This window comes from Myxocyprinus asiaticus, chromosome 31 (genome assembly GCF_019703515.2).
Source record: "Myxocyprinus asiaticus isolate MX2 ecotype Aquarium Trade chromosome 31, UBuf_Myxa_2, whole genome shotgun sequence".
Lineage (NCBI taxonomy): Eukaryota > Metazoa > Chordata > Actinopteri > Cypriniformes > Catostomidae > Myxocyprinus > Myxocyprinus asiaticus.
Genome location: NC_059374.1, coordinates 3,123,983 through 3,137,055, shown reverse-complemented (window position 1 = coordinate 3,137,055; position 13,073 = coordinate 3,123,983). Strand labels below are relative to the sequence as shown.

Below are 13,073 nucleotides of genomic sequence, written 5' to 3'. Positions count from 1 at the left end.
AGGTCAGGGAGGACGAGGAGCAGGTCACCCTCATGGCCCCATATTGTCCCACCCAGATTTGGTTCTCAGACCTGACGCTCCTCAGGACAGCCCCTCCCTGACAAATTCCCCTGAGGAAGGACCTTCTTTCTCAGGGATGGGGCACCATCTGGCACCCGTGCCCAGACCTCTGGAACCTCCAGATCTTGCCCTTGGACGGGACACGGAAGACCTAAGTGGCCTACCACCAGCAGTGGTAGACATGATCACTCAGGCCAGAGCTTCCTCCACGAGGCAGCTTTATACACTGAAGTAGCGTTGGTTCACGAATTGGTGTTCTTCCCGAGCTGAAGACCCTCAGAGATGCGCAGTCGGGTCAGTGCTTTCCTTCCTGCAGGAGAGGCTGGAGGAACGGCTGTCCTCCTCCACCTTGAAGGTGTATGTGGCCGCCATAGCGGCACACCAAGATACAGTGGATGGTATGTCCTTAGGGAAGCACGACCTGATCATCAGGTTCCTGAGAGGCGCCCGGAGGCTGAATCCTACTAGGCCACGCCTGTTCCCCTCATGGGATCTCTCCGTGGTCCTCATGGGCCTTCACGGAGCCCCCTTTGAGCCGCTAGAGTCAGTCGAATTGAAAGCCCTCTCCTTGAAGATGGCCCTCATGATTGCACTCACCTCCATCAAGAGGGTCAGGGACCTGCAAGTGTTCTCTGTCAGCGATACCTGCCTGGAGTTTGGTCCAGGTGACTCTTTTGTAATCCTGAGACCCCGGCCGGGCTATGTGCCCAAGGTTCCCACAACCCCCTTCAGGGATCAGATGGTGAACCTGCAAGCGCTGCCCCAGGAGGAGGCAGACCCAGCCCTGTCATTGCTGTGTCTGGTACGTACTTTGCGCATCTACTTGGATCGCACGCAGAGCTTTAGACGCTCTGAGCAGCTCTTTGTCTGCTTTGGCGGACAGCGGAAAGGGAACGCTGTCTCCAAACAGAGGCTCGCCCACTGGATCGTGGATGCCATCGCTATGGCATACCAGGCCCAGGCCGTGCCCACCCTTCGGGAATACGAGCACACTCCACAAGGAGTCTGGCATCCTTGTGGGCATTGGCCCATGGCACCTCTCTAGCAGACATCTGCAGGGCAGCGGGCTGGGCGACACCCAGTACCTTCGCAAGATTTTACAATCTCCGCGTTGAGCCGGTTTCATCCTGTGTTCTGTCAGGTACGAACAGGTAAGTTCAGGAATACGGACAACTGGCCAGGTGTATTGCTTGCGTATAGCGCCTTTCCCCTCCAAAGAGGCGAAGATGTGCGCTTCTTTTCCCATGCGAGTTCACGAACCCATGAACCCTGGATGTCCTTCCTCCCTAGCCCTGTGGCTCGCGAATTCAGCGGAGGAATTCACAGCCGGAACCAGTACTTGTGCTAATGCCCTTACTGAGGTATGTGCTTGCCACATGTTACCTCCCCTCCGGGTAGGATGTGGTCTCCATGGGGTCTTTTGCCCCTGAAAGAATAGGATAGGAAAAGAACACCTTCCCCGGCGCATATATTGAGCGTTAAAATGGCCCCAGCCGAATAACTGAATACTCTGTGGAGAGAAAACATAGAGAGAAAAGGCCACGGCTGGCATGGCTGGCACGGCCTCCTCCCATACTAGATACGTCTCTCCCCCCCCAGGGATGTGGGGAACTATATGACATTTTTTGGGTTTTTGGGTATATGTTGTTGGGGAGGCTATGTGCAGACCGGTGCACCTGCTACTACGCACGCAGCAACTTGCTTGCACCTGCACCGGCACTCCACGTAACACGGTTCAGCTAGTTGTGTTATAGGGACCCCTAGTGTCACTACATCGACACAACGTCAAGTGAGTGACAGAAGGGGAACGTCTCTGTTACTGTCGTAACCTCCGTTCCCTGATGAAGGGAACGAGACATTGTGTCCCCCCTGCCACAACGCTGTACTAACCGCTGAAATGGCCATGACCCAGTCTCGGCTCCTCAGCACAAAACCTGAATGAGTGGTTGCGAGCCAGCTCTTTTATACTCGTATGTCCGGGGGAGTGGCATGCAAATTCCACTCACCAATTCTCATTGGTCTTTTCTCAAAGATCTGAGGTGTTTGGGGCTCCCAAGGACGACCCCTAGTGTCACTACATCGACACAACGTCTCGTTCCCTCCATCAGGGAACGGAGGTTACGACAGTAACCGAGACGATCTGTTCAAAACACAGTTACAGATATATATATAATTATACTAGATTTCCAAAGATACATGTCTGCTATGTACTTCTTACAAGTAAAAATGATCATTTTTGATATTAATAATTGCATTGTTACTAGTTAAATAACTAGTGTTAAAACAGCTGTAATTTTGTTTTCATTAAAGACAGTATTCATTTTAGATATGTATAATGCTATTGTAACTAGTATGAAAGTCTTTTATGATATTTAAGGTATCTTTAATTACACTTCAATTAATTGATATCTGAAATCCCAGATACCTGAAATGGCCTACTGAATGTAACATGTAAAATTGTATTTTTAGATATCACAAATTACTGATTAAGTTAGTTAAAATAAATTTTTTGATATCAAGAATGCGTACTTTCGCGAGAAATTACGTCCTCTTTGATATCAACAATTTTTACTAGTGCAAAAATAATTACAATTAGCATTTTAGCTAGTGATAATTGAATTATATATATATCTTTATATATGCATATCCTCCACATGATTGAATTGTATTTCAAACTGGAACATCTATCCCTAAATGGGGAAGAGAAGACTGCAACACTGCTGGCAGTTTCACTTCAATTAACAGCCTCAGAGTGATTACATTTTGCTAAGTGTTCAAAATTCACACCTTCAGTGAGTTAACAGCAATGAGCAGACTTCCCAGTCTTCTCAGAGCTGACAGCACTTGGAGTGGCATTAATGTCTAGATGGTAACCCTTGTGGCAATGAAACCCTTATGAGAGCACATTTGCTGCTACAAAGGTGTAGGGTTAGTGGGACTCTTTCAAGAGTTTAGCAGTACAAGGGTTACCATCTACGACCATGTGTGGTAAAATGTCTTCAAACAGCAACATATTGTTCCAGATGTAACGACTTAATTAAAAACACCATCATATTTGAGAGGAAGACATGAGACTTGAGACTAACCCAGGAGGTCCTCTTGTGTGTGGTCTATGCCGGTGAGTTTGTAGCCCAACATGTGTCGGATCTTAGCTAAAATTTCTTTTGGGTCGCGTCCCATATTGAAGTGGCCTAGACGAATAAAAACAAAAAACGGTAAGTATATCATTAGATTAGATTATGAACTATTAGTGTGTTGCAAGCCCACAGTTTCTAAGAATAAGTTTAACATACTGTATGATTTTATCCTTACCCTTTTACCATGTTAATTGTCAAGGGTGATTTGGCTAGAAATTTAGAAAACATTTTTTTGGTAGGCTAACATTAGATAACTATAAACAGTAGCCTATATATAGCATTCAGACATTGATTTTTGCTGTAATATTTAAAAAAATATATATAATTATTAGAATTGCAAAGTTTGAACTCCCAGCTCTATCAGGATATTTGATTTTGAAAGGATGTAAAACGTAAGTTGAAATGTTGGAACGGGGCATTATTCTTTAGCCGAGAATTAAAGGAATATTCCAGGTTCAATACAAGTTAAGCTCAATCGACAGTATTTGTGGTATAATGTTGATTATCACAACAGTTAATTTCGACATGTCCCTCCTTTTCTTTAAAAAAAAGCAAAAATCTGTGTTACAGTGAAGCACTTACAATGGAAGTGAATGAGGCCAATCCGTACACGTTAAAATACTGTTTTAAAAATATAGACACAAGATGTGTGTTAACATGATTTTAGTGGGATAAAATCGCTAACTAACCCTTTTCTGTGTAAAGCTATATCCAAATTTACACCTTCGTTCCCATTACGATGTGACACCATAAATCCTAAAACCCTAAAATGACTGTAAATATTATGATTTAAACAACTTTACAGCTCAATAATACTCAAGTTTTAACAAAAGAATGAATGTAAGTGCTTTAAAAAAATTACAAGTTTCACATTTCTGGCTTTAAACCCTCCCAAAATTTGCCGCAATCACTTCCATTGTAAGTGTCTCACTGTAACTTCGATTTTTCTTCTTCTTCTTCTTCTTCTTCTTCTTCTTCTTTTTTTTAAGAAAACGAGGAACGAGTTGAAATCATTTTTTGTGTTAATCTACATTATGCCACAAATGCTGTCGTTTGTGCTTAACTTCTATTGAACCCGGAATATTCCTTTATGGCAATATTTTGACTCGACCAGTAAATTCTCGTGCAACATGGCCTACAAGGCAGACCCCACTTCCCAGTTTATAATCAGCCCTGGGTCTTACCATCAGTTGCAATGATTATGACGTTCTGAGTCTCATTGAAGTGACTTCTCTTGTTCTCCCTGAGAAATGCAAGACGGTCATACACCCTTTCTAGGGCTTTATAAAGATTGGTGCCTATCTTTTTGCCATGGCCTGGAATGAAAAGTTTTACATTTATAATAAGTTGAGGTAAGAAAGCTACAAGCTACAGTATGTTGTAAAAGGACATGACTCAATACTAAGTTTTACAATGAACATACTTTTGTGGCTAAACTTGTTTAATTTCTCCACGACATAATCCACACGATCACTGTTGATGTCTGAAATGGATACGATGTCTTTGGGCTCACTGGCATAAGAGATGATGTCAAACTTCATATTGACTTCATAACTATCCAACTGGAAGATGGAGAAAGCTTGATGTTACTATTCCAAAAGACTTCTGAATGATTAAAACATGATATTGCTGTTAGAGACACATTTCGGAAACAGTGTTCCCTTCAGGTTATGATCGTACTATTAAAATTACATTGGGTCCGTTCTGGAGAATAAACAGTTCATGACCTCTTTGTTTAATTATTATCTATTTCCATTATCTTTAGGGTCAAACAATGTCGAAAACTCAAACCTTATGGACAAGTTTAATAATAGCATTTTTTGAGTTCTGAAAACTGTCAGCTGAAATGCTTCCTGATGTGTCCAATAAGATGAAGATATTCAGACGACCCTCTGTGACCTTGATGGTCCTACCAAGGGATATCCCTAGCCAAAACAGGAGGAAAAAATAATAAGTAGATACGATAATTCTTACTTGTAATTAATGGACATATAATGATATTGTTTTCAAAAGGTTTCTTTTTCACCTGTCTTTTTGAAATTGGGCAATGACACGTCCATGACTGCAGACAGAGATCCTCCCAGGGCCTGAGCAACGATGGCTGGTTGATCAAATGTGTACTGCGCTAAAGAAAGAATTTAACATGTTTATGCTGTGTCAATTCCAAGAGATTACAGAAAGGAACCTCTGTTTCTCTGACTGACCATAGCAGCGTGGTTCTACCCCACTCCATTCCCTCGAGTCCAAACAGTGTCTCTCGGAAGGGCCGAGCATATCCAAGCCTAACTGACACTGGTATTGCACTTTATCTCCGATACGAAAACGTTCTCCAGAGCGCAAGGCCCCTGGAGGGGAGCCCGGGTTTTTGCAGTCCTCAGCTTGAACAAGGAAGACAGGTAATATATTGTTATAATATAATATTTAAATGTGATGTTATTTTTATAGAAATGAGTAATAAAGCAAACACTGGGGATTATTCATAAGGCAGGCCACAATACATTGACCAAATATTCATTGCTATAACAGCTCAGAAGAAATAATGGAGCTCTCATTTATGTTTAATTTAAGCAGTGGCATAGCCAGAAAATCGCTTTTAAGTGGATCTCAATAAAAATGGGTGGGCACATTTTTTGCAGCTCCCTAATTGCAGCACTTGGTCCTGGAAAGCGAAAAATAAAATCATATTACATAAAAAAATATAAAAATACAAAACAGTATATGCACAAAATCAACAGCAAACTGCTAGAAATCTTTCCATAAAAAAGCTTCCATTAGACATAAACTGAACATAAAGGCCTATATAACCGCATGATACTGATTGGACTGGAAATATATATATATGTATATATATATATATATATATTTCCAGTCTAATCAGTATCATGCGGTTATATAGGCCTTTATGTTCAGTATATATATATATATATATATATATACAGCACAAACACAGAAGTGGAGATCGAACAGACTAAGAGAAGTGGGAAGGGCTACAACTTGGAAAAAAAAAAAAGTATTGATACATAAAACTTCTATAGAACAGTCACCTAAATGTCTTGGTTGGCATATGTGTAATAACTATAGCTTATTAACTGTTGACCTCCCTTTGACACATCTTTACTATGTTAAGGAGACCTACATTATAAGGTGTTGGGCCTTGGAATCGACAATAATGATCATTTTATACCTGTCCAAAGAGTCAAGCAAGTTCACGTTCCAGAGATGAGAGTTAAACGGAGTGAACAGAGATTCATGCAGCTCAGTTTTAATTTTCCTTAACAGCTGTGCATTCTAGCAGTTTATTCTGTATTTCGGGGTGTCATTTTTAGGAATTGCCCTTGGTCAGTTAGTAATGCTGGGTTATAACTTGCAATGAGTTTAACTATTTCCATTAGGGCTGGATAATATGGCTACAAAAATTATATCTGGATATTTTTCAGCCTATTGACGATGATCAATAAATATCTGGACAATTACTGTATGTATTCCCTCTTAAAGTTTAGTTCAAAAGTGTTTTTTTTTTTTTTTTTTTAAATATTATTATTATTATTGAATTGGAGAAGCAATCAATTTATCCAAACATAAATTTTAACCAAGTAGATGTAACATTTTAAAGACATTGGATGAAAATCTATGTAAAAATATTAATAAATAATAAAAATAATTTTAAAACAAAATCACTAAATGAAAATAAGGGAGAATGAGATTTAATCCTTTTCATTGATATGCACTTTTATATTTACAGTATATTTGTATTTTGTATACAATAATAATAAAAATCATTACTTATCTTCAATATTTAAGTCCTTTTTTATTCTTCATTTTCATTTGTTATAGTAATTTATAGTAAAAAATAATAATAATAATAAAGGACTTAAAATATTGATCTGTTTGTCACCCAAGCTTCAGAAAACATGGATTTAACCACTGGAGTCATATGGATTACTTTTATGATGCCTTTATGTGCTTTTTGGACTTTCAAAGCTCTGGCCACCATTCACTTGCATTGTGAGGACCTACAGAGCTGAAATATTCTTCTAAAAATCTTCATTTGAGTTCTGCTGAAGAAAGTCATACACATCTGGGATGGCATGAGTAGGGTTGCCAACTTTCTACCAGCCAAATACGGGACATTCCACTTTTAAATACGGAACACTTCTTTTCCAGCGGGGCTCCAGCATGAGATAGAAATCAATTGAAAAACAGGACAGATGGACACAAAAACTTGTTCGGTGTGAACAGCCCCTAATACGCTTAAAATGAAAACCGCTTTAATACAACGTCCAGGAAAAAAACACATTTCTATCAATCTTCATTTTTAATAAACACAACTTTTTGCCAAAAGAACGAAGCTGGAATCAGTAAAGAAAGACAATGTTTATCTGTCAAGTATTTTATTCCCCATAATCAACTTAATCCTTTTCCATTTTTAACCAACTTCCTTTTAAAAATTTGGGTCATCAGTTTGTAGACAGTAGGCTACATGACTAATGTGCCAAAAATAGTATTTTATATTTATTATAATAAAAATAGTATTTTTTATCACTAAAAAATTGTCTCAGTACAAGTCTTAGTAGTAACCATGCATTATAATGAATTTTTTATGGGAGAGAAAACACTTAACATGAAATAGTGTATTTTTCCTTGGATTACAGTGTTGTTGTTTTGGCAGTAAATAATGTTTATCACAAGGGAAATGTAAAAAAAAAAAAAAAAAAAAAAAAAAAAACATTTTTTTACTAAACCTGTACTGTATTGTACTTTAAAAGTTTAGCTGAGTCTCTCTTCCAGAAAGAGCACTGACTTATGCAATGTAATGTAATGTCATGAATTACTGGTGTTTTTGAAATAATAATGGTGAGAAACAATTATCATGCCCTCGAATGCTGTATGTTTGACAAAATTCTCCTGCTTCTGACTGCCAATATGGCAGAAATACGACATGCGCTGATTTTCATTGATCTTTTCCCCGGCCGCTTCTGTCAAGTGTTGCATCCATGTAACATTTATCAACCGATATCTCACACAACTCACTTGAAAGGTGTGTGTTTCAGGTCCATTTTCCTGATTTGTGAATCATTCTGAGCAGTTTGGGTGTGAGACTAATATATGGGACAAATGGCATCCCGTATGGATTTTGTGGAGAACGCAGCTTTGTTCCCTCAAATACGGGACGATTCCGTATTACACGGGATGGTTGGCAGTCCTTGGCATGAGGGTGATTGAATGATGAGAGAATTTTCATTTTTGGGTGAACTATCCCTTTAAATATTTCATAATACAAAATTATTACTGTGGGACCCAGTCAAGTTTTTTCCATCCATCCATCCATCTTCTAAAGCCGCTTGTCCTATGTAGGGTCGCAGGTCCAGTCAAGTTTTTTTATAATAATATAATACTGAATTGTCATTACTATTATGAGGATTACATTTGTTTTAAATGCAAGTAATACAGTATATTTTCTTTCCTGTTTACTTCGCCTTCACCTAGGCTTTTATTTTGACACTTAAAGTGCAGCATCAGTGTGTGTTTGACGGCTGTGTCTAGAAGGTAACCCCCCGGTAGCCTAAGTCTTGCAAGAGTCTCATTCGCTGTTACTAAGGTTATGTTTAGGGTTAGATTTAGTGGTAGGGTTAAAGTTAGGGTTAGATTTAGGGGCAGGTGTAGGGTATTCTCTAAATAAACACAAAAAACACAGTATGTGAGCATTCAATGCAGCTCTCGTGAGACTTTAGGTAACTTAGGGGTTACCTCTAGACACAACCATGTTTGACATTTTGCAATGTTCCCCAACTGGCGATACGCTGCCATCTTCTTTTCTGTTATACTGTGCTACATTTGTAGATTTGTATAGTAACTATAGCGATCACTAATGTTTACAGTAGACCTCATTCACCTTATTCCCACCATCTTTGATATTTGACAAGAATGAAAACAAGGTTGTGAGGGATAGACTTACCATCTCTTCAATGATATGCATGATAAGCTATCAAAACTCGTGTTGTCTGGAGTTTTTTGTCTACTGAAATTTAATGGAAAGATATCTTTTTAAATCTCATGTGTGGAACGCACATACCCATTGAAGAGGCTGTACATCAATCCCTCACAGCCTTGTTGTCATTACCATCAAAGATGGCGCGTCTGTGAATGTTTAGTATTTTTCTTTCGCAATGCATGTAAACTGCTCTAAAAGCGCTAAAAACACGAGCATGAGTCCTGCGCGCGCACAGAACAGCGCATCACCTGTTTATTCTGAAGAATACACAGACCATGTCCATCTGTCTTTAATCGCAGCCTTTTGCCATAATCATATATGACCATATTGCCATTTTGATGTCATTTTGATTAATTGTGCAGCCCTGAAGGATCATGAAATTAGTCCACTATGAAATGGCCAAAGAAAAATCATTGATATATAATTTTATATTGTCAGGAAAATCATTGCGATTATATCATGAACATTCTATATATCACCCAGGCCTAATTTCCATTAAGATCCCTTTTGCTCCTCATTGATTTCTCTCTGCCATCGGAGGGAAATGTGTGTTTTGCGCACATCATGACAATGTCCACTGCCAGTTTTACTAAGCCCAGATTTTCTTTTAGTCTTTTAATATCTTTGAGTCCATTATTAAAAAAAATAACGAAATAAGGCTATCACTACGCTGATGGCGTTTCTAGAGGAGTTCATTGACAGTGACGCAACCAGTTAGATCACACTTCCATTTATTTATTTGTTTATTTTATTTTTTCAGTTTCACAAATTTTATTAAGCTACAATTTGTTTGAGAACTTCCAGATGTCATACTGTTTTTTTTTTTTTTTTTTAACTATTTTATCAATGTATATTTGAAGTATTCTGTGTCTAATTTGGGTTGGCCCAGGCCCATACCGCCCCACCCGTGGCTAGACACCTGAATTTAAGTATCAACTTTGTTTCAGAAAATTCTAAGGAATTTTAGAAGCAAAGAAATCGCAAAAAAAAAAATGTAATCAAATTAATTACATGATATGCTGATTTATTAATCGATACCCACAAATAAAGATAATTCAATATATAATTATAAAAATAATTATAAATATAGTATATATATAATAAATATAATAATTCAGGTAATTAAAAAAGACACATATCAGACGAACACTTTTGGAGTGTCTCACTATGGTGTTTGGGAAACCTGTTTAAAAACAGTTAATACATTTGCTGTTTGGTGATGTTTGTGGTGTGGACATTACACACATTACCTTTAACATCATTTGTATGTAATGTTTAGTTAAAGATCTTAAGGCTTATGAATGCTTACACTGGTCATCACACACTGGTGTAGTACCGGTCCATCCACCCCACTGAGTGCAATTCCGCTGAGAAGAACCACTCAAAACAAATCCATCATGGCATGAGAAAGTCTGCTGTTCTCCAACCTTGAACCACTCTCTCCAGGGCAAAAACTGCCCGTTGTCAAGCTCAAGTTGAGCAGGGCAAAAAACCTCTGAGAGTGATAGAGATAGAAACATAGTCAACGTGGAGACCAAACAAGTAGCATTTGTTCACTTCTTTGAGATAAATATAAGAAGATACCTTTGCACATGGCATTTAATGTTCTCTTTCTATTTGGGAGCCTCATGACAGACCATTGTCCATCTTTGTCACAGACTCTTTGTGCTGTTGGATAAGGGTAGTGTCCTACGTCACAGTGATAAGTCAATATACTTCCCTCCAGTCCTTGATTGGAATAGGACACGGTACCTCCCTTTATGGACTCTGCCATAGAGCAGTTCTTCTGCGTTTCCTCATAATCTCCGTAATCATTGCTCTCTAGAGTACACAAATATATATGATTCTTAGTCATTCAAGATTTAAATGGCAGTGAAATAGATTTTAAGTTCTCTACATTATCAAACAGGAAGTGATAAACAATAGTTTTATTGAATGTGTAATTAATTGGGAGTTTCACATACAACAGGGGGGAGAGTGTATTATATTTTAGTTTACAATATATATTTAAGATGTAACTGGTCACCATTTCTTTTCACCATTTTAAAATGGTGTGTGGCTCAAGTGCAATGCATAAAATCATGCAGACAGAGGTCAGGAGCTTCAGTTAATGTTCACATTAATCATCAGAATGGGGAAAAAAATTTGATCTCAGTGATTTCAACCATGGCATGATTGTTGGTGCCAGATGGGCTGGTTTGAGTATTTCTGTAACTGCTGATCTCCTGGGATTTTCACACACAACAGTCTCTAGAATTTACTCTGAATGGTGCCAAAAAAAACCAAAAAAACATCCAGTGAGCGGCAATTCGACGGATGGAAATGCCTTGTTGATGAGAGAGGTCAACAGAGAATGGCCAGACTGGATCGAGCTGATAGAAAGTCTACTGTAGCTCTGATAACCACTCTGTACAATTGTAGTGAGCAAAACAGCATCTCAAAATGCACATATTGAACCTTGAGGCGGATGGGCTGCAACAGCAGAAGACCACATTGTGCACTTTATTAGAACAATAAAGTTCCTAATAAAGTGATCAGTGTGTTTAGTCTCTCATAAACAACTATATGCATAATAATTACAATAATAATATAAGAATTAGCAAAATCATGTTTGCATATCTCAAAGTATGGCCGTTGCCATACCCGAGTATGGAGACAAATCTGGGCAAAAATATACGCCTGAGATGCCAATTAAAGATGATTTTTAGCCTTATGTAGGACAGACTTAAATAACATAAATATGAACAATGACATTGGCAGGCAGTGCAAGTCAATCATGCTAATTTATGGTAACAAGAGGTTACTGTTGAGCTCTGTTTTCATCGTAATGGTGACTTCTCTGATTGGATCTTGTGTCAAGATTGTAAGTAGTGTAGTTTTTTTTAGTTATTTTTTTTATTACATTTTCAAATATTTCTACAGAAGCACATACTGTCGCCAAACAACCTCAGAGCACAACTGCAACAAGCTTTCAGCCGGACTGCAAGCCACACCTCACTGACCACTGCCTACATCATCTTGGTCATAAGATGGACTACACAGCGAATAAACGGTGATCAACGACAATCCAATTAAACAGCTCTGATAAAGGCTTGCATCGCATTTCTTAAAATGGAATGCATAGACAATAAATTACTGCCAACTAAAGCCTTTATCAGCCAAATAACTAAGGACAATGCAAATGTGCACTTCCACAGTCAATTCGGTATGGACTTCAAAGACAATTACAATCTTACAATTCAATTAATATCCTTTTGTTTAAAACATTGCCCACCAAAAATCTACTCCGTTTACTCAATTAACACATGACTTGTATTACACATAGCTATCTGATTTTGGGAAATATTCATGCTGTATAGCCAGAAGAGAACTGGCTCCCCCAACTAAGCCTGGTTTCTCCCAAGGTTTTTTTTTTTTTTCTCCATTAACTAACATTTTATGTAGCTTTGGGTTCCTTGCCACAGATGCCTTTTGCTTGCTCACTGGGGGCCAAAAGACAAACAATTTTCAAGACAAACAAATTTGAAGGCATGATTTTCAATGATGTTTTGAATTAAAACTGCTAAATGTGGACTCTAAGACTTTCTGTAAAGATGACGACATGACTTGACATGCCAGGTTTAGGCCTATACATTACTGCTAAAAAACTGCTGTTGTGGTCAATTGCATCTATTCATTTTTTATTTGCGTGTCATATTGAAGTTAGCACTAAGTTGTGAAATGAAAACAAGTAGGCCTAAACAGGCCTTGTTGGATAAAATATGTTAAATACTGAGTGGCAGGATCAAAGAAGCAGTGGAAAGAATTAGGACAGTAACTTAAATGAAATGTCCAAAACTACTAATATCAATCTGGCATTGAATTCATCTAGACATTATCAATCA

At 38.4% G+C, this 13,073-nt stretch overlaps 1 protein-coding gene across 2 annotated transcripts in view; it reads right to left on the bottom strand.

The window, feature by feature from the left end:
- The window catches only part of LOC127422257 (complement C2-like), a 44,647-nt gene that overhangs the window by 23,732 nt on the left and 7,842 nt on the right, over positions 1 to 13,073 (bottom strand). For both annotated transcript variants that reach the window (XM_051665647.1, XM_051665648.1), the window contains exons 3-10: positions 10,774 to 11,010; positions 10,499 to 10,684; positions 5,402 to 5,575; positions 5,224 to 5,322; positions 4,989 to 5,122; positions 4,621 to 4,759; positions 4,382 to 4,513; positions 3,147 to 3,251 (exon numbers count right to left, since the gene is read on the bottom strand). In XM_051665647.1, coding sequence (XP_051521607.1) covers positions 3,147 to 3,251; positions 4,382 to 4,513; positions 4,621 to 4,759; positions 4,989 to 5,122; positions 5,224 to 5,322; positions 5,402 to 5,575; positions 10,499 to 10,684; positions 10,774 to 11,010 — 1,206 coding nt within the window. The remainder of the gene's footprint in view (positions 1 to 3,146; positions 3,252 to 4,381; positions 4,514 to 4,620; positions 4,760 to 4,988; positions 5,123 to 5,223; positions 5,323 to 5,401; positions 5,576 to 10,498; positions 10,685 to 10,773; positions 11,011 to 13,073) is intronic.